General features: G+C 31.1%; 1 protein-coding gene across 1 annotated transcript in view; it reads left to right on the forward strand.

The window, feature by feature from the left end:
* Positions 1-21,608, forward strand: part of Nbea (neurobeachin) — a 620,123-nt gene that overhangs the window by 156,595 nt on the left and 441,920 nt on the right. Inside the window, exons 14-17 of the mRNA XM_077795156.1 lie at positions 3,589-3,668; positions 4,352-4,414; positions 4,502-4,599; positions 10,639-10,731. Of these exons, the coding sequence (XP_077651282.1) occupies positions 3,589-3,668; positions 4,352-4,414; positions 4,502-4,599; positions 10,639-10,731 (334 nt within the window). The remainder of the gene's footprint in view (positions 1-3,588; positions 3,669-4,351; positions 4,415-4,501; positions 4,600-10,638; positions 10,732-21,608) is intronic.

Consider the following 21,608-nt stretch of genomic DNA (forward strand, 5'->3'; position numbering starts at 1 on the left):
ACCAAGATCTTATGTTAGGTGTATATTTTGCTCCTTGAATGTCATTGATTCTTGATATTCTTAGTGGACAGATCTAGGAATATGTTTATATCTATGTATAGAATATTTAGACACATAGACACACATAGACACACACACACACACACACACACACACACACACATCCCTATTAGAAATGTCAGTCCACACCAATACATTCTAGTCTAAAATCGTGATGACTCAATCTAGCATCAAACTTTATTTTGAACTTTCTTGTTCAATAATGAGAAGTCTAGGTCCCCTTATCTTTAATACAGGTATATATTTTCTTATTCTATTCTGTTAAACCAATGTTTTATCATATATTATCACATTCTTACTTTTAGCATTTTCATAACGGTCCTTATTGCCTCCTCAGTCCCAATTGTTTCTTTGACACTGATAGTCCTACTTTTTCTTCTTGGTCCCACTATCTCTGATGGTATTGCCAGATTTAGTTATCGTTTTGGCTTTGTCGAGTATATTGGGAGTCTCCTTGGCCTTTGCTGCCTCTTCAGGGTCCCAGCCCCTGATGCATCACTGGCTCCAACTGTCTCAAGAAGAGGGAAGGGAGAGAACCAATAAATATATTTTAATGAAGAGTGACAGTTGCCCGGTCCCGTGATGCATTCTGGTTATCCCAGCAGCTCCTGAGGCTGAGGCAGTAGGATTGTTAGTTCAAAGCCAGGTCAGCTATTTAGGGAGGCCCTGTTGCTAAATAAAAAATAAAACGGGGTGGAGATGTAAATCAGTGGTTAAGTGCCCCTGAGTTAAATCCTTGGGGTGGGGGGAGTTAAAAAAAAAAAGAGTTGACAAAAAAGTACAAAAGCATTTCTTTTTCTTTATAATTTGTTCTTAAATAACAGTTGTTCTGCAGTTAATTTTATTATTTGACAGACTGTGAAGTTCTGTTTTGAAATATATAGTTTTCTAAATGATAGCTTTTTTCAGTGGCATGTTGAACTAAAATATTTTCCTTTATGAGCACAGAAGAAAATTTGTATTACATTAAATTTTCATATAAATGTTATTCACGTATAGGCAATTGGCTAGAGAAATAGGATCATTTTGCTTTGATATGACTTAACATTTTTGCCTCAGAATTTATTTTTTATAGCTCACTATAAAAACTTATATATTAAAAATATCATATAGTAGTACGTGTTTGTGGTAGCAAGTGAAATAACAGTTTATCAGTGTGAAAATTTTTTTCCATTTTTTCTGTTCATATACACATGAATGTATACCTAAGTGTTTCAAATTATAGGTGCTTCAGAAATTTACTTTGAAGAGGTCGTAGACATATATTCTTACCTATACATAACATTTATAAATTAGATATTTTAATATGAATATATAAAAATAATATTATTTTTATAAATACATATTTTGTATATATTTATGTAATATATGTGGGTATGTATATATGATCAGGTTTATGATATCTTTAAAAATGTATATTTTATATATATGAATATATGTGTGCACATGTAAATTCATATATGTAAAGCATATGAATATTATTTACACACATGCACATGTATTCATATATATATATATATATATATATATATATATATATATATATATATATGAAATAAACCTGAAGCTTAAGAATTCTATACTAAGAGAATTTATATCTCCATCTATGGTCTCCCTTTTTCATTGCTTGGCATACTAGATATAGCCGCATTCTGTATTTTATGTTTATTACTCCTTTTCTCTACTTGAGCATTTAACTATTTTTTTTAATTGTGCTTCATTTCAGTCTTTTACTAAGTATATATATATTCCTAAACAACTTACTATTCTATATTTCGTATATATGGTATAATTTGTGATTTGTTTTTTAATTTCATATTTGCTAGAGTAACCCATTTGCATGAATTTGATTCATGACAAATGTATAGCAAACACATAAATATATATTTCTCCGCAATTTGCTATTTGCATTCTGAAATAAAAGGCAAGAATAATTTTATCTAACATTTACTGAGTGCTTACCATTAAAACTGTCAACACTCTGTTCTTATTCCTTTACATATATTGACATGTTTACTCCTCACAAAATGTTCTATGATGTAAGCAATATTATTATCATTATTCCAACAGTAAAGAAAAAATACACCTGAGCACAGAAATACTATAAAACTTGTCGAGTTTTACTAAGTGGTAGGAAAAATAAAAGTAAGTTAATTATTGCTAAGAAAATAGCTGTCTCTACAGGGAGAGGAATGAACAATGTAATCAGGAAGATGATGTGACACAGAGCTGAGCCCAGGAGTAGGGTAAGAGACTGGGCAATCTGATATCATATCACAGATAATAATGAAATATTCAGGAATTTTACAAAACTATTGTTAAGCAGTTGGTAGCTTGGACTTAAAATCAGTCATGGTGGGAGTATTTATAAAACAGAAATCACAAATATGAATATGCTTATAAATCAGCATTTCCATCCCTGCAACTCTGTATGCACTTCCCATACCAGTACAACAATGGTTGGTGTGTTTCCCTATCAGGCTACTGTTAGTGTTCAGTTTCCAACCTCAATAGTTGTTATATAGTTGTTTTATAATAATTCATTAAGTTGTGCATTTATACTTTATGTGCACTATATTTTATGAGACTTTTTTGAAAACAGTATACTAATAACTGATAAGAAGGGAAAGGTACTTAGTGTACTCTTGGTAGGAGTAGGGCAAAAAATGTGGAGAGTATTCTGAGAAATGGAGATGTGTCTTAGTAATAGGTGGAATGGATTGTTAGGGTGGTGATTTGCTTGCAGTTTAATAATATGCATGTAAATATTTGTTGGGTAGATAAGAAGATTGTATAAATTATAAATGCAGGGATTATAATTTAAATACTTAAAAAGCAGCTATATAAATCCTGGTTGCTTCAAGAAAGACAATATTTTAAGGGTTTTCATGAGCCTTGCTATTTTTCTTAAAAGTATAATTTAACTATTGTATGTTATGCATGTTATATATATCACTTCATATTCTTAATTTTTTGGAAATAAAATTTATAATTATTTAAAAATTTTGGCTATATGTTGGAACTGATAATGTACGCTTTAACTTTTTACCTTCATTTTCATCTATCGATTCCACATTTATCAGATGCCTACTGTACTTTTTATTGTATATATGTACATGGAGGAAAAAGGCTACAAAAAAATAATCATGATAAAGTAGAATACTATTTCTGTGGGGTGAAAATGGAGAGTCTATAAATGGAAAAAAAAGTTTAATTGAGGATGGAATAAATTTTGGGAAATGTGGTAAACTAATAAAAAGTATAAATGTAAATATTTGGTTATTATGCAGTTATCCATGGATAGTAATATATTGAAAGTTTTTAAAAAAAAAACTTTCTTCCCATTCTGACATTTAGTGAATAATTTGTATTTTTAGACACTCTGATATTATGGAAATTGATTAGGATTAATACTGATATTATAATTTTAATAAGTATAATTATTAATGAATTCCATACTATTCCAACATAATTGCATTAAGCATAGTTAATATTGTGGAATTTTTTTCTTTCTTTTTCTTATTCTAGATGGTCCCCGGCCATCACAAAAAGAAATTATATCACTTCGGGCATTTATGCTGCTTTTTCTGAAACAGCTTATATTAAAGGTAAAATAATTTTACATAATTCAGAATGATAGTATATTTTATGGAAGGGAACTTTTGGCATATTTTAAAATGATTATCGTTAAATTAATAGTGTCTATGAATTGCTTTCAGAGTTTTGAAATTTTGTGTTAACTTTTGTTTAATAACTTGGTTAAATGCTCTGAGAAGCTTCTTATTAAGGAATGTGTCAGAAAGGGGTAAGGGTCAGATGAGTTGTAACTGAGTAAATATATCATTCTGGAAAACTGTCTTTGTTTCAGGTTAAGAAACCTTGCAAAAAAAATTGTGTATTTTATTACAGTATGAGTTTTTAAAGGTTAATTTGAAGAGAAAGGGAAAATAAAAGCAAAATCACAACAGTATACAAAAGTTGATAAAATAAACTGTTGTATTTGTACTTTTTTAAGGAAGTAGTCATCACAGATACTGAATACAGTTGGTGATATCCTAACTGTTGATAGTGTCAAGTAATTTGATAGCTTTTTAAAAATAGATATGATTTTCCAAATATTTACTTATGTAACTTGAAATATGTCTGTGAATTTTGAAGTATTTGGTAATTTTAATTAAAATATCACTGCTTATAAGGTTTTACTTTCTTATAAAATAGTTATTTTTATGCCTTTCTTTAAAGTTATTATTTTATATTTAAATTAAGTAATATAATATTTTTTAAAAATTAGGACCGAGGGGTCAAGGAAGACGAACTTCAGAGTATATTAAATTACCTTCTCACAATGCATGAGGTAGGACATGTTATTGGTCTTTTAATCATTTTATTCAAAGCTTTAGAGAATAATTTTAACTAAATATTTATGATTCTTATTATGCAGGATGAAAATATTCATGATGTGTTACAGTTACTAGTGGCTTTAATGTCAGAACACCCAGCTTCAATGATACCAGCATTTGATCAAAGAAATGGAATAAGGTATGATTATAATAGTATTCTTCTTACAATTTAATGCAGCACTGCTGTGCATCCTAGATGCTATTGTATAAACATTTGAATAAATGCAGCAAAATCTTACACATAAGAAAGGAATAAATGGAAAAAAACAGCTATCCATCCTCGCATACCCAAGTAAAATTATGAAGTTTATAGAAGATGGTCTCAGACATTAAGTAGATTAATTATTATTGCTTTAGAAACAACATTTCAAATAATTGGAAGAGCAGTTTTTTTTTTCCAAGTACAATAAAGAGCATGGTATGTTTCAGCAAAAAGAGATGCAAGAGAATTTTATGGCATTAGGCCCAAGAAAGAGGTAGAGGCCAGATATCAAAGGCTTATATTATGGTAATCACTTTAGGCTTTTTAATTTTTTCCTGTTGATGATGAAAATTGAAAAATTTTGAATGGGGAAATGATGTGCTTTGCCAGTTTTTTTTAGATTTATAATCAGCAGTTATGGAATATGAGTTGAAGGACAAGAGTGATGTAGCAAGATCAGCAGATATTATTTATTCATTAGTATTAGAAATGATGAATTGAGTCAGTAGCAGTGCAGTGAGAATGGACTTGAAAGTTAGATTGGAATGTGAAGCCCAAACCAAAAGATTCTGAAAGTTTAGTTATGGTGACTCTAACATAACTGGGTAGGTAGGGGAAGCATTATCTTGAGTAATAATCTCATGAACTAGAATCTGTAGTTCATTCCTGTAGGGAAATTCTCTTTTTATTTTCTGGAATTTGAGTTAGTGGGAAGAATAGGAAATATGGATTGTACCATATGTATCTCAATAAATTTTTACAAAAGAATTTAGAAATGACATATCAATAACTCCCAAGGCATTTTTTTTGTGTGTATGTTTCTTGTTTTTGGCCAGTTTTATTTGCATATAACAACTTTTTAGACTTGAAGACTTTCTCTTTCTTTTTTTTAAACTTGAAAACTCTTTTTTCCTTTAATATGAGACACCTGTCCTCCCCTTTTTTGACAACAATGTAGTGTTTTATTTTTGTTCTCAATTATAGTACATATTTGTTCTTGTTGTCATACAGAAGTAGTCTCTCTAAAATTCGATTTTATAACATCTAGTTTTTTCTCTGAAGTGTCTTTTAATATCTAATTTCAGCTGGCTATGTGCTGACTACTTCCCTTAGTTTCTGCCACAGGCTTAATGAAAATGTTCACCAATCCATCTCCCAGGATGGATTGCCATTTACCTCTTAGGGCCTTCATAGAATTTAATGAGATTATTATACCAGTGCTCTTTGAAGACTTGGATTTTTAGAAGAGTTCTCCAAAAGTCTCAAAAGATTTGTACTATGATTTGTTCATGAAAAATTAATTTTATAATTTTCAGTAAATGTTGAGGGCATCAGATGTTCAAATGAATGAACCCAAATATTGGAAACACTTACTGATATAACTAAATAGAAAGTATAGGGTCAGATGACTACGAAATCAGAATATATGAAAGATGTAAATATCTGAAAAACAAGTTGCCACCACCACTTACAATGTATTATGAAATCCGAAATGGAAATGAAACATGAATGTTGATAACAAGTCAATACTGATGTATTATTTTTGATAAATATTAACTTTCATTATAATAATACTACCTAATCAATCATATTTTACAAATACATTAATGAGAGAAAATTACCTTTAGTTCACAGTACAGTTTCATCAGCATCTTTTTGTATTTCATTTGATTCTTTTGTATTTTTATTGGCATATTATAATGTATTATTTGGCTATACATATTTTCTGTATTTTTATTGGCATATTACAGTTGTACATAATGTAGTTGTTGCTACATATTTGTACATACACAAAATATAACAACATAATTCAGTCATTCCCCACTATTTTTCCTTTCCTGTCTACCTCCCTCCCTTGCTCCCTTTCCTGTATTCTACTGCTTCCCCTTCAGAATTCATGAGACTCCCTTCCATCACAACCAGATTTCTATTCTTTTTTCCTCTGTAACTTGCACATATGAAATAAAATATACAATCCTTGACTTTATTATTGAATAAAACTCAATTTTCTATATATACCATATTTTCTTTATCTTCATCTATTTATGGACAATGGATGAATCCATTCATCTATTGACTAGGCTACTTTCATGATTTGGCTATTTGTGAATTGTGCTGCGTTAAAAATGGGTATGCATGTATCACTATAGTAGGATGACTTTAATTCTTTAGGATAAATACTGAGGAGTGGTAAGTGAGTTAAATGGTGGTTCCATTTGTAGTTTTTTCAGGAACCTCCATATTGATTTCAATAGTGGTTGTACTAATTTACAGTTCCACCAACAGTGTGAAAGTGTTTCTTTTTCTTCACATCCTCTCCAGCAGTTATTAATGTTTGTATTTTTTCCCCCTTTTTGGTGGTACCAGTAATTGAACTCAGAGGGAGTTAACTACTGAACCACATCCCCAGCCCTTTTTTATATTTAAAGATAGGATCTTGTTAAGTTGTTTAGGGCCTTGCAAAGTTGCTGAGGCTGGCTTTGAACTCGAAATCCTCCTGCATTAGCCTCCTGAGCCACTGGGATTACAGATGTGTGCCACTGCACTAGCTTGTTTATATTCTTAATGGCTCCCATTCTACTGACTTCATAATGTGAATTTGGATGTGTTCTATCCTTTTCTGTTCCATGCAGTGATTTGAGGAACATTGGCATTAGTTCTTCTAGAAAGGTTTGGTATTCAACTGAGAATCCATCTGGTCCTGGGTTTTTCTTTGTTGCAAGGCTTTTTATTAATTCTTCTAGCTCATTGCTAGTTATTGGTACATTTAGGTTTTCTGTGTCCTCTTGATTCCATTTTGGCATGTCACATGTGTCTAGAATAGTATCCGTTTCTTCTAGATTTTCTAATTTATTGAAGTATAATTTTTTAAAATAGTCCCCGATGATTCTCTGTATTTCTGTGATATCTGTGGTGATTTTTCCTTTTTTATATCTAATGTGGTCTTTTGGATTTCCATTTGGTTAATTTGGCTAAGGGCTCATCAATCTTGTTTATCTTTTCACAGAACTGACCTTTTATTCTATTTGTTTTGTTTGTTTGTTCTCAATTTTATTGATTTCATCTTTGATCTTCCTTATTTCCTTCCACTGGTTTTAGAATTGGTTCTTGTTTTTTAAGGGTCTTGAGATAAATCATAATAACTAATGATTTTTTGGATTTTTCTTATGTAGGCAATCATAATGATTTTTTGGATTTTTCTTATGTAGGCAATCATAGCTATAAACTTTCCTTCTCCCTTCATAGTGTGTCTCTGAAGTTTTGGTATGTTTTGCCTGTATTCTCTTTTGATTCTAAGCATTTTAAAATTTCTACCCTAATTTCTTCTATCACTCATTCATCATTCAAAAGTGCAGTGTTCATTCTCTATATGTTTATATGTAGTTCCTATAGTCATTTTTTTGTGTGTTGATTTCTAATTTCATTCCATTATGAGCAGATAAGGTGTAAGGAATTTTATACACACACACACACACACACACACACACACACACACACACACACAATGTCTCTTAAAACATGATCTGTTTGGGAAATGGTTCCATTACCATTAAGAAAAAAGTATTTTTGACTGTTGTTTGATGAAATATTTTGTAGATGCCTGTTAAGGCCATTTGATGTATATTTTTAAGTTCCAAAGTGTCTTCACTGAGTTTATGTCTGTTGACATAACAGTGTGTTCACTGAGTTAAACTGTTGGTTAGAAAGTTGTATTGAAATCACCCAGTATTATTGTACTGGGGTCTAATTGAGTATTTAATTCAAGTAGTATCTGTTTTATATAATTAAGTACACCAATATGTGGGGGATCAATATTTATTATTATCATATCATCTGGTGGGGTTTTACCTTTACCAAGTTGAAGTGACCTTCTTTGTCTCTTATGATTAATTTTGGCTTGAGTTTTCTTTGTTAGATAGGAAATGTGCTACCACTGCATGTTTTGGGGTTGCTTTTGCAAGTTATATCAATTTCCATTCTTTTACTTTCAGCATGTGGCTCCCTTTGCCTGGAAGGTGAGTCTCTTGCAAACGACAGATAGTTAGGTCTTATTTTCTATTCCATTCTTCATGTCTTTCTTTTAATTGGATATTTGAGACCATTTACATTTATTGTTTTTATAGAGAGATGTTTATTAATTTCTGTCATTTTAGATTTACTTATAATGTACATTTTGGCCCTGTTTCACATTTGTTTAACCACTCTTCAAATGATAGTTGTTCATTTGTGAGATCTTAGGTTTGCTTTACATTTCTTCTGGGTGAAATATATCTTTAAATATGTTCTCCTTAGGGCTTGCTTAGTAGACTTTAATTCTTTTAATTTCTGCTTATCTTGGAAGGTTTTTATTTCTTTGATTATCAATAGCTTTTGTTGATATATCAGTCTTGGGTGACAGTTATTTTCTTTCTGGACATGGAAAAAATCAGTCCAAGTCCTCTGGGCTTATAGAGTTTATGCTAAGAAATTGGAAGAAATTTTGATGGTCTTGCCTTTAAGAGTGACCTGATGTTTTTCTCTTCAAACTGTCCTTTTTCTCCATGTTAGCAATTTTAATTTTAAGGTGTTGTAGATTCTTATTTGCTCTTGACTATATGGGATCTGAATAACTCCTGTATCTGGATGTCCATCTTATTCTCAAGGTTTTGGAAATTTTATGTTATTATTTCCTCAAAGAGGTTATCCATTACATTAGCTTGCCTTTTACAACTTTCTTCAATTACAGTGATTTTTAAATTTTCACTCTTTTATGTTGTCCCAGAAGTCTTGTGTGTCCTGATTATGGTTTCTTATTTTCATTAATACTCTCTACATGTTCAGGGTTGGCCACTTAATCTTCCAGCTCTGAGATTCTTTCTTTAGGATGCTTTTTTCTATTCGAGAGATTTTCAGTTGAGTATTTTGATTTATTGTATCTTTAATTTTCACAGTTTTTGTTTGGTTCCTTTTCATTGTATTTATCTCCAGATTGAATTTCTCATTCATATTCTGTGCTGAATTCTGTAATTAATTCAATTGTCTTCTCTAGGAGTTCATTGATCATTTTTATAGTTATTATTTTGAATTCTTTATTTGACATTTCATCTATAATCTATGATGCAAAATATATAGTGCACTTCTGTTACCACTTGTGTTGTTGTTCAACCTGGACTACTCATCTCAGAATATACCATGACACTTTATTTTAAAAAAAGACACTGATGTAAAGCATACCCTAGTTTTATAGTTGCTACTGCTACTCCTCAGAGAAACTTCTTAAATTTTAGAATTAATTGTAAATATAAATGATTTACCATTAGCTTTTCTTCATTATGTAAATATACTTTTTAATAAAAAAGGAGTACAATTTCTAAAGCACAAATATGTTATAATGAATATGACTACATTTTTTTGTATAGTATTAAAGTTTAGATAATGTGTTACTATAGGCTTTTTTCCTCCAAATAACAGGAAAATTGCTCAAATTATTTTCAGTAAAAATTGAATAATGTATAGAAAATATCATTAGAGTTGAAACTAGTAATTACAAAGCTATCAGGAAATAATTTTCTTTTCTCTTTTGCTGTCTATAGGGGTACCTCATTCTTCCTTCTGTATGTTACCTCTCTAAACAAAAACAGAACATTGCTGTCCTAGTTTCTTTTAAATATCAGTTTCTAATTAGGAGCCAAACAAAACCTATATATTGTTTGTTAGTTTACATCTTAATTCTCAAAGTCAAATATTGGGGGAGGAGATAAAGCCCTAACTAAGCATGTCTTAAAATTGAAAAAATTTTTTCAATGTCCTGGGAGGCAATACTTAGCAATAACTAATCACATTGTTTTTTGAGAATATATTTGTAGGCTATTTAAATAAAAATTAATGAAATGTACTTCATTTAAATTTTTCCAAACACTTGTAAAAATCCTGTAATATATTTTATGTGTTTTTAGTATTGGTAAGTGTATAAAATATAACATATATACTTTTTAGGGTGATCTACAAATTATTGGCTTCTAAAAGTGAAAGTATTTGGGTTCAAGCTCTGAAGGTTCTGGGATACTTTCTGAAGCATTTAGGTCACAAGTAAGTTGATTTTTTTTCATAATGAATTACAGAAATATCTATTGAAATTTGTTATGAATTTTGTAACATGAAATTTGGCTAGAAAAATTCTAACATTGAAGAATATTAACAAAATTCATAAAATTATTTTGTAATTTCTTATTAATATTAGATTATGGAACAAGATAATACACTAAATAATATAGTTTATTTCTGTCTTTTTCTGGAATTGAAAATATTGTTCATTTTAAGAATATAATAAAATATAAAATAAAGCACATAGTGTGAATTCATTGAAAACTTTCTTAACACAGGGACTACCATGTATTCACCTTAATCTTTCTCTAAGAGTTGATGTTAGACTTAAATGTTGAGTCAGTGTTTTATTATTATTTGTTTATATTTTTTCTTATTTAACAGTGAGGTCTTTGATTATGTTTGTCACTTAAGAATCATATACTGCCTAATTTCTTCATCCAAATCCAGAATTTACTTTTCATGTATGTAATAACTACTATTTTAATGTTTACAGTTCACAGTATATTGTGCAGTGCATGCTATTTCATGAACCTAGTTTTTGTGCAAGTCCACCTAAGAAAATAGTACTGTAACTTTAATATTGCTAGATGGGATTCTTCCTAGAATCTTACTGTTGCCAATTTTTTCTGTTGCTTATATTTGCAAAGAGTTTTTTCATAACATTGATGAAACTGTAGAAGATTAGGTACTCTAATAACATTTTGGAATATAGTTTTTTGTTTTGGTATCGAATCAGTAGCTAAGGGAGAATAGTGCTTTTAATTATAGAGAATATTTCACACAAAGCCAGAAATGCAAAAAAGTATTACATACAAGTAAGGGTAGTATAAGTTTCCAAATAATAGGGTGCTGGCATATTTGATAGTACGGCATAAGGATTACTCTGGTAGCTTTGATTAAGTAAAAGAAATTGACTTGGATAAAATTAAAGGATTTTAGCCCTAGATCAAACTGAAGAATGCTCATTGAAAAATATAGAAGAAGGGTCGGAAGATGTAGCTCAGTGATAGAGCACTTTCCTAGGCCTTGGGTTCAAACCTTGATGCCATCAAATACATCACTCAATCAGTCAAAAACTAAAAATAAAGAAGATGAAAATCATAGATATTGTAAAATTAAAAACGATAAGCAGGCCATTTTCTGCATAAACATGGATGATTAAGATATCAACTTTCTCTTTTTCCTATAATATTCACAAATAATTCAGAAAGATGTAAATATAAAAGCCCTCACACAATTGTTTGAAAGATTGAAGGTAGATAAACTCCAGTATCTAGGCACTCTAAGCTATTACTGTTGACTGGTGAAAGCCACTAAATTTAGTGCAATTTGTGAAGAATTTAGAGAAAAGAAAATATGAAGAGAATGGTGAGAGGGTTCAGTGATAACAGATCTCACAAAAAGTGTCAGTGAATGTAGTTTCTGAAGTTTAAGGCTCACTTTAAGGTGCAACAGTAGACCCTTTTGAATGTTAGATACATTATGGCTGATAGCACAATCCTTCTTCTATCAAATTTGTTTCAGAAAAGCAGAAAATGCATAGCAAAGAATAATACATGAGCCATATTTGTAGGAAGCAGTCTGTTTCTGTGGCCATCAAGAAAGAAACAATTTTTAAATTGTGAAAGCAGAAACCTTACATACATACTTGGAAATCTTTTGCAAATGTCTTGGTTCAGGAAAATTAGATTATATCAAAAGTACAAAAAAATGGCACACATTCAGTACATATGTATCAAATAGAAAACTTGGGGTAAGGAGCAAAAGTAACTAAAATATGTAAGGAACACTCACCAGAAAGAAATATGTTAATGGACCATAAAATAATGTGATTTAATTTTTTGCTCAAGTTTAAAAAGTAAAAAAGGAAAGAATTGCTTCTGATGAAGAGTGGCTACCAACAAGAATTTTCAGGAAGTTTAAGAAATGTTAACATAACATGGAAGTCTTGAATTATAAGCTAACAAAACTTTGGAAAAATTGTTGGAGGAAATAAAGTATCACACAAATAGAAATAAAATTGGAAGAAGCTCAAAGAAAAATATACTGTTTGACTAGCATAGGAAGATAAAAATGAAAAAAAACAGTAATAATACATATAAAGGAAAAAAAATAATTTAGAAGAATGAAAGAGAAGGAAAATGAGTTCCAACATGGCATAAATGGAGTTTCCAAATTAAAAAAAGCAAAAAAATAAAAAATGAACAAGGCAAATATTTACATGATAATTTAATGCACTCATAAGATTTTACTTTTAGTTCGATTATTTAAAGACACACTGCAGCACTGGGGAAATTGACCTAAAATGATCAGCATGAAGGTGTATTATTGGACTTAAGTATAACAATTCTTTATATAATTCTATGGATATGGGGGGGGGGCGCTGATCCTGGCTGTAGGCTTCTGTAAAACAACCTACAATATAGCAAAATGTAGAGCAACAATTATAATATACTCAGATGAAGAAACTGAGACTGAGCTATCCTTTAAATTAAAAGGTGCTGGAAAATAACTGTTAATCAGACAAGAAATTGTTTCTGTGAATAATTATTAAGAAAATTGCCAGAGACAAAGGTCAGCCAGTTAGCAATGAGTGGAGGATACAGTTAAGGACTGCTGGTAAACACTGAATAAATATAACAAAAAATTGAGATGAAAATAAATGTTCAAATTAGTATGACAGCAGATTTTTCATTTTTGGGGTCCTAATAATGTAGAAATAATACAGCTGTAATGAATTGGGAGAGGATGGAAGAAAGAAGTCAATTTGCATCTAAGGAGTCAATTTGTTCCCATATGAGCTGAGAAATTAAATATTAGAAATAGGGACCTAAAATTTGATAGTGAAGGGAGAGGAAAAAGTAAGAGTGAATATATTAACTTCATCATTGCCCCCAGTGAGGAATTTGACTTTCTAATCAATGGAGGATTACCTCTCATTTTATATTTACAAGAATAAGTATTTCAACAAAATGATAAACTTTCAAAATACTGAAGATCTGTGAATAAATTAAGAACATATAATGGAACTCTAAAAAATATATAATAGAAGATAAAATATGGCATTTTAATATATCTAAAACCAGGCAAATCTATCATAAAAAATAAATATTAAAATTTTAATCACCTGTTGTAAAACATCAATTTGTCATAGCAATAAGACCTTTACTTTTCAGTAAATTATAGTGTACCCATAAAATATTTTGGCATATTATACAATTCTAAAACAAAACCAATGAGATAACTTTCTATTATGTGGTATCACTACATTGCTAAATGATTTTAAAAAGTAAAGATAAATGTTTCAGATGCTATTTTTTGCATAAGAAAGATAATTAAGAACACAGTAACTTAAGAAAATATAGAATACATGAGAAACAAGAAATTGGTTAGATGACTTCTAATTCAACATTGGTGGAAACAAAGGTAGATATGATTTATTTTACTTTTTAGTTAATATGTGTGTTGCCTATTGAGAAATTTCTTCAATGATAATGTTGTTTTTAAAACTATAAACATTAAAAATATCAAGCATCTAATGAAATCTTGGAAGCATTTTCATTATTGGTATTAATGGAGTTGGGTTTAATAAAATTAATGACTAATGAGTTAAAATAGTTCTGTTTTAGCATTCATAGAGCATAGGACTAATGCTAATATTCTGTACTTAAATAAACAAAGAATTAACTACAATTTATTCCTATCAATGTATTTTAAAAAACCTCAATCTGTCAAAAATAACATGTAAAAGAAAGCATATATAGATTGAGATTTAATAAACAGATGTAATTGGTTAATAAAATACAGGTGGGATGTTGACTTAGCCACATATTTGCTCTGTGATCTTAGAAATATTTCTGAACCTTAGATTTTTATCATTTTAAGGGAGTAAAACTCTGTAGTGCTTCCCTCATATAGTGATTAATCAAATAACCTTGTGATAATTTGAACAGTTGACAAAAAGGGTAATGAATACATTTATTTCTTCACTATGATTAGATATTTATCTGAAACAGCTGACATCAAACATAAACATGGAACCCTAGTCGCATTCATATCAACAATGAGATAAAAGTGATTCCACTATAATTTAATCATTAATATTAATTATTTTTTAAGATTTGAAATAAAAATAAAAGACAACTGTTAGATGGGAAGAAATATGTATCATTAACTTTAGATGATTTGGTTCTATATTTATAAACCTAAGAAAACAACTTTAAAACTCTTGAAAAAAGAGATCTTACCAAACTCAGCATCTCATTTGTCTGGCAGTAAATCTACTTGATCTGAATTGGCCCTATCCAACACCTAGTTTATAATTTCTATAAAGTACATGAAATACAAATTGTGAGATCAACCCTACACTTTGTCAGCTGGACTAGCAATAGGTTTGACATTTCATTAAAATGGAGAAGTCTATTACAGGTAATATATGGAGCTACTCCCAACTCTAGAAACTTTAACTTGAAGTTCATCTCCTCTCCTTGAGTGTGGAAGGGACTTACTTGCTGGCTTCCAAAAATAGTGAAGCCTGGCATCTTTTTCACTATTGATCAAGGTCAACATCAGTAGTCATATGTTATGTTGATAATGTCCTTCCCGATATGTTGTGATGAGAAGGACACCTCACCTTTGTAGTATTCTCTTGCCTCCCCACAAAAAACCTTGGGACATTCACAAAGAAGCATCATATATCCCCAAATTGAGGGATGTTCTACAAAATGTCTGATTTGTACTCTTCAAAACTGTCAAGAACATGAAAACAAAGAATGGGAAACTGCCACATACCAGAATAGTTCAAGGAGAAATGATAACTGAATGAAAGGTGGGACCATGGATTAGATTTTTGAACAGAAAAGGGAAATTAGTGGGAAACTGGTAAAATCTAAGTTAAGTTTGTAGATGAGTTAATAATATCATATTAATGTTGATTTTTAAAGTTTTTATAAATGCACCATAGTGAGGGTTAACATTCACGCTGGCTGAATACTATATGAGAATTCACTATACTATCTTTGCAGCTTTTCTATAAATCCTAAAAATTTTCCAAAATCTTACAAAATTAAGAAGCCAAACTTGGAATTATGTTGGAGTGTAAAGCCACATGATTCCTGCATGCAGGTGTTCTGATGATTAATTATCCTCAGAGCCAGATTCTTCTAACAAGTGATTCAAATGGATGAACAAAGTGCGCAAGCGCTATACAATAATACACCTACAAATAAAAATTTTAAAAGAGATTATCAAGTTTCCACTGTAGAAATAAAAATTATAAAAACCTTGTTTATTTGTCTAATGTTTTAACTTTAAATGTTGTTTCTTCTGGGTAAATTGCTAAGATTATCACACTATGACCTGTACTGTTAGTAGTAAAGTGAATGACTTACTATCTCTAATTGTTACTTACAGGTATAGTATATTGACAAAAGCTTATCTTGTTTATTTTTTTAACTAGATAAATTAGTTTTGTATTTTTTATTTTTTTTTCTGGCAGAGCCAGTTGTCTGATTACCAAAATTACGGTATGATGAGAATTCAGGGAGTATGGCAGCTGGAAAGAAGTTTCCTTCCCTTGCACTTTCAAATTTGAGTTATTTGGGTTTCATCAGCCAAATGTTGGTTCTTGTGCATACATGGGTACAAATGAATCTTGATATTCTGATGAAGTTACTAGTAGAGAAAATAGGGATCTTCTGAGGAAATTTCTCTCTCATGGGGTAGTAAAACAGCTAAAGAACTATGTTAGATCCTTAAGGTAAAAATGAAAACTTGATAGGTGTTTTGCTCTCACACATTTCTGCCTACTATCTTCTTTTCTTTTCTCCTGCCCTCACCCTCAGCCTAAGAGGAATGTTTACAACAGCTTCCTGTAAGTGACTACCAGAAGGCTAAGAAGTTCCTAAAATGGAGGGATATATCTTTTTGCCTTAAAATTTATGCGTGTACATGGAGATTGAAGTGCTAGGATGCTAGATTCAGTGGTCCTTTTAGGACTTACAGCTTGCCAAGTTTTGTACTGCAGATCACTGAGTTAAGAGAAAGCCTGGCCTTCTAACACCTGTATGTTTCACATCATTTAAAATTCACAGGCATGAGATTTGAGTTCTACTGTGTGAATCATTAAAAAATAACTCACTTAAAGAGACACTTGTTGTCAGTGTTAGGAGATCATCACACTATGCACCAATAAAATGAAACTATATTGGAATACTTTTTTACAAAGAGAATTTTAATTACAAAGAACATTTGAGATTCACTTAGAGCACCCAAAATGATATCTGTTCTTTTATGTCATCATACTTTCTCCCTCAACTCCCTGCTCCAGTTCACCCAATTTAGTGAACTGGAACATCTCAAAATTAGTGGACTTAAAAGATCTAAAACATAAAGTGAGAAAAGATAAAGCCTTAGGAAATAGGACACATAACTTGTGACTAATAGTAGTTGGAGGAGAAATATTATGGATAAAACTAGGTATGCTGAAAACTTTGTACTACTAAAAAATTAGAAATATTGAGTAGCTGGGTAGTGTAGTGTACAACTGTAATCCCAGCAGCCTGGGAGGCTGAGGCAGGAGGAATGTTAGTTCAAAGGTAGCCTCAGCAACTTAGTGAGTCCCCCCTAAGTAATGAATCCAGACCCTGTCTCTAAATGAAATATATGCAAAAAAGGGCTGGGGATGTGGCTTAGTGGTTAAGTACCCTGGGTTCAATCCCTGGTACCAAAATACAAAACCAAAAAACCACCAAAAAGCAAAAAACAACAAAAGGTATGTGCGTGTGTGTGCGTGTGTGTGTGTGTGTGTGTGTGTGTGTGTAAAATCCATTTAAATGAATAGCTGAGCACAGAAAAATAAGGGAAATTCTCATATGCCAGGAAAACATAAAAAAACAAGACTTAAGGAATAAGGTAATTATATTATTTGTATTCTTGATGATTGCCATTCTAATTGGAATGAGATGAAATCTCAGTGTAATTTTGATTTGCACTTTCCTAATTACTAAGGATGTTAAATATATTTGTTGACCATTTGCATTTCTTTTTTTCCTCCTTTTTTTGAGAAATATCTTTTAGTTTCTTTGCTCTTCTATGGATTGGTTATTTGGATTTTTGGTGTTGAGTTTTTTGAGTTGTATATATTTTGGATATTAATCTTCTTTGGAAAGAGAAGTTGGCTAAGATTTTTTCCCCTCTATGAGCTATTCATGCTCTTAATTGTTCCCTTTGCTGTTCATAATACCCTTTGCTGTTCATAATAATTTAAATTTGAAACCATGCCCTTATTGAGGATGTAAGAAAAAGGTACACTCATAGATTTTTTAAAAATATATTTTTTAGTTGTTGATGGACCTTTATTTTACTTATTTTTATGTGGTGATGATAATCGAACCCAGTGCCTCACACCTACTAGTCAAGCACTCTACCACTAAGCCACAACCCCAGTCCCTACTCATAGATATTTGGTAAGACTACAAATTAGACCAACCACTTTGGAATGCAGTATAGAGATGCCTCAAAAGACTAGGAATGAATTTACCATATGACCCAGGCATTCCACTCCTTAGTATTCATCCAAAAAACTAAAATCACCACACTATAGTGATTATATGTGTACCAATATTTATAGCAGCACAATTCACAATAACTAAGTTATGGAACCAGCCTAGGTGTTTCTCAATAGACTAATAGATAAAGAAAATGTACATATATACACTGGAGTTTTATGGAGTCCTAAAAAGAATGAAATTATGTCATTTGCTGGCATATGGCTGGAACTGGAGAAAATCATGATAAATGAAAAAAGCCAGGCTTAGAGAGTCAAAAGTTGAAGGCTGGGGTTGTGGCTCTGAGGTAGAGTACTTTTCTTGCATGTGCGAGGCCCTGGGTTTGATCCTCAGCATCACATAAAAAAATAGATAAGTAAAAATAAAGATATTTAAAAAAGGAGTCAAGAGTTGAGTGTTTTCTCTCATATGGAGAAAGTAGAGAGAAATAGGAAGTTAACAAAAAGGGTGGAGGCAGAATCTTATGAAAATAGAAAAACAATGGAGTAGATGAAGGGGACCAAGTCGGAAGGAGGAGAGATATGAAATAAGAGGAACTGGATAATGAAATTGACCAAATGATGCTATGTGTATGCATGAATATCTCATAATGAATTCAATTATATATATAATTCACCAATTGGAAAATAAATTAATAGGAAGACCACTCAAGTAGAGGAAAGGGATCAGGGAAACCAGGAGAGGAGTAAAGGGATTGTACTGGGGATTGAAAGGGATTGTTTGCATTCATGGGTATGCCAAAATGAATCCTACACTTATAAAATTACAATGCAGTAATAAAAAATATTGAAATTTTAAAAATAAGGTAATTTTAAATCAAATGATATATTTTTTTAAAAATCCTAATTAATTTGTGGAAATGGAAAAATAATAATTAGAATTAACAACTATATTGACAGGTTAAAATGACAAGGTAAACTTGAGGAGTTGGTGAATTGGAAGATAGAACTGAAAAAATTACCTAAAATGCCTAAAATGCTACATCAAGAGAAAAAGATGACCAACTTGAAAGGAAGAGATGGAGAAAGAATGAGAGTTTTAAATGTGGCTAATAAAAATTGTTATAAAGGGGAAGAAAAATGGGAGAAAGGCAGTATTAAAGAAACTTACTGAAAATTTTTATAGAATTGATGAAAGACCTAGTTTCTTAGATTTTGAGAGTGAAATGAGCTTTGAGCCTAACAAAACAGTCCTCTCATATGGAGGACTAAAAGTAAAACTGCAGAGCACCAAAGAAGATGAGCAACACAAGAAAGCTAGTTCTATATTGTAAAGACCTCTCTCATATTCTTGGATACACAGAATTAATGTTGTTAAAATGGCAGTATTACCAAAAGTGATCTACAGATTCAATGTAATTCCCATTAAAATACTAATGATAATCTTCCCAGAACTAGAAAAATTAATCCTGAAATTCCTGTGGAAAAATAAAAGACCCAGAATAGTTAAAGCAACCCTGAAAAAAAAAAAAAAGGAATACCAGAGGCATCACAATATTTGGTTTCAAATTATACTACAGAGGCACAGTGATATGAGCATCATGATTCCTGGCTTAAAAACATACATGAAGACCAGTGGAACAGAATAGATGACAGAGAAACAAACCCATACACATTTGGTCATGTGATTCTTGACAAAGGTTATAAGCCTTTTAAACAAGTGGTAATGGAAAAACTGGGCATCCATATGTAGAAGATTGAGACTAATTCCTTCTCTCTCACCTAACATGAAAATCATTCAAGATGAATTCAAGACCTAAGAATAAAACCAGAAATTTAGCAACTATTAGAAGAAAAAATAAAGGAAACATTTCACATGTAGATTCAGGCAAAGACTTACTGAATAGGAACATATATCTCAGGGAATAAGAAAATTAATAAATGGGATAAGATCAAATTAAAAAGCTTCTGCACAGAAAGGAAATAATACTGAAGTGACAGCTAATAGATTAAAGTCTTTGCCAGATACTCTTCCAAGTCAGGATTAATGTCCAGAATATATAAAAAACTCAAAATTAGAAAATCTAATGACCTGATCAATAAATGGGCATATGAACTGAATGGGTATATCTCCAAAGAAGAAATAAAAATGTTCAACAGAAAATATGAAAAAATATTCAACAATTTTAGCCATAAGGGAAATGCAAATCAAAACATAGATTTCATCTACTCTAATTAGAATTGCACTCCAAAAGAATACAAATAACATTAAATGCTGGTGAAGATGTGGGGAAAAGGCACTCTTGTACTTTTGATGGCTATGTAAATTAACACAAACATCAGTATTGAGGTTCTTCCAAAAGCTAAAGTTAGAACTACTATATGACCAGTTAAACCACTCCATGGAATTTATTCAAAAAAATTAAAGCCAGCATACTTCAAACTTATGTGTGTTCCCATGCTTATCACAGCACAATGAATAACCAACTTAAGTGATCAGCCTAGATATCTATCAACAAGTGAATGGATGAAGAAAAAGTGGTACATATACACAACTGGGTTTTTCTCAGGTATAAGGAAGAAGAAAATTATATTATTTGCAGGAAAATGGATGGAAACTGGAGAATAATTTTGAGAGAACTGTGACAGGCTCAAGAGAGAAAAGTGCCATATGTTTTCCCTCATAAATGCAAGCTAGAGGGGTAAAAACTGGACACTGTGAAAGTAGAAGGATTACTAGGTTTCTTCCTTAGAATTCCTAAATTAGAGTGATGGGTTTCTTTGATATTCCTATTTCCTCTTTCTTCTTACCCAGAGTGGGAGGAAATGGGTGCCTTGAAAGAAATGAAGAATGAAGAATGGAGTCTGACATTGTGTGATAGAAGTGAAGGCTACAAGTCTTTCCATATCAATTTGGGGGATCAACAGTTTCCCTTTGGAAATTAGATAAATTCATTAAGTAAAATGAATTGAGTGGTAGTGGAAGATTCTTTGAAGGAGGACTTATCCAAATAGAGCAGTGCTCCTATTCCAGCAAGTTTGCCCATAGCCTCAGCCATCCTTTCAGTCTCTTGAAGCCTTTATGCTTCAGAAAAAAAGGAATAGAATAGGAAATGATGCTTAGCCTGGAAATGGATCATAGAGGACAAAACAAGTCTCACTCAGTTTATGTGGGTTTTAAGAGGACAAATAAGTAAATGTGAGCAAAATACACAAACATAAGCAAGATAGGAAAAAAAAAATGCCAAGAAACCACATCAATGTGGTGGTACAGGAGAGAGAGAAGAAATGAGTAAAAGAAGAGATGGAATTTACACCAGAAGGAAACGTATGGAGGAAAAAGAATTTTGTA

The sequence above is a fragment of the Urocitellus parryii genome, chromosome 2 (assembly GCF_045843805.1).
Source record: "Urocitellus parryii isolate mUroPar1 chromosome 2, mUroPar1.hap1, whole genome shotgun sequence".
Classification (NCBI taxonomy): Eukaryota; Metazoa; Chordata; class Mammalia; order Rodentia; family Sciuridae; genus Urocitellus; species Urocitellus parryii.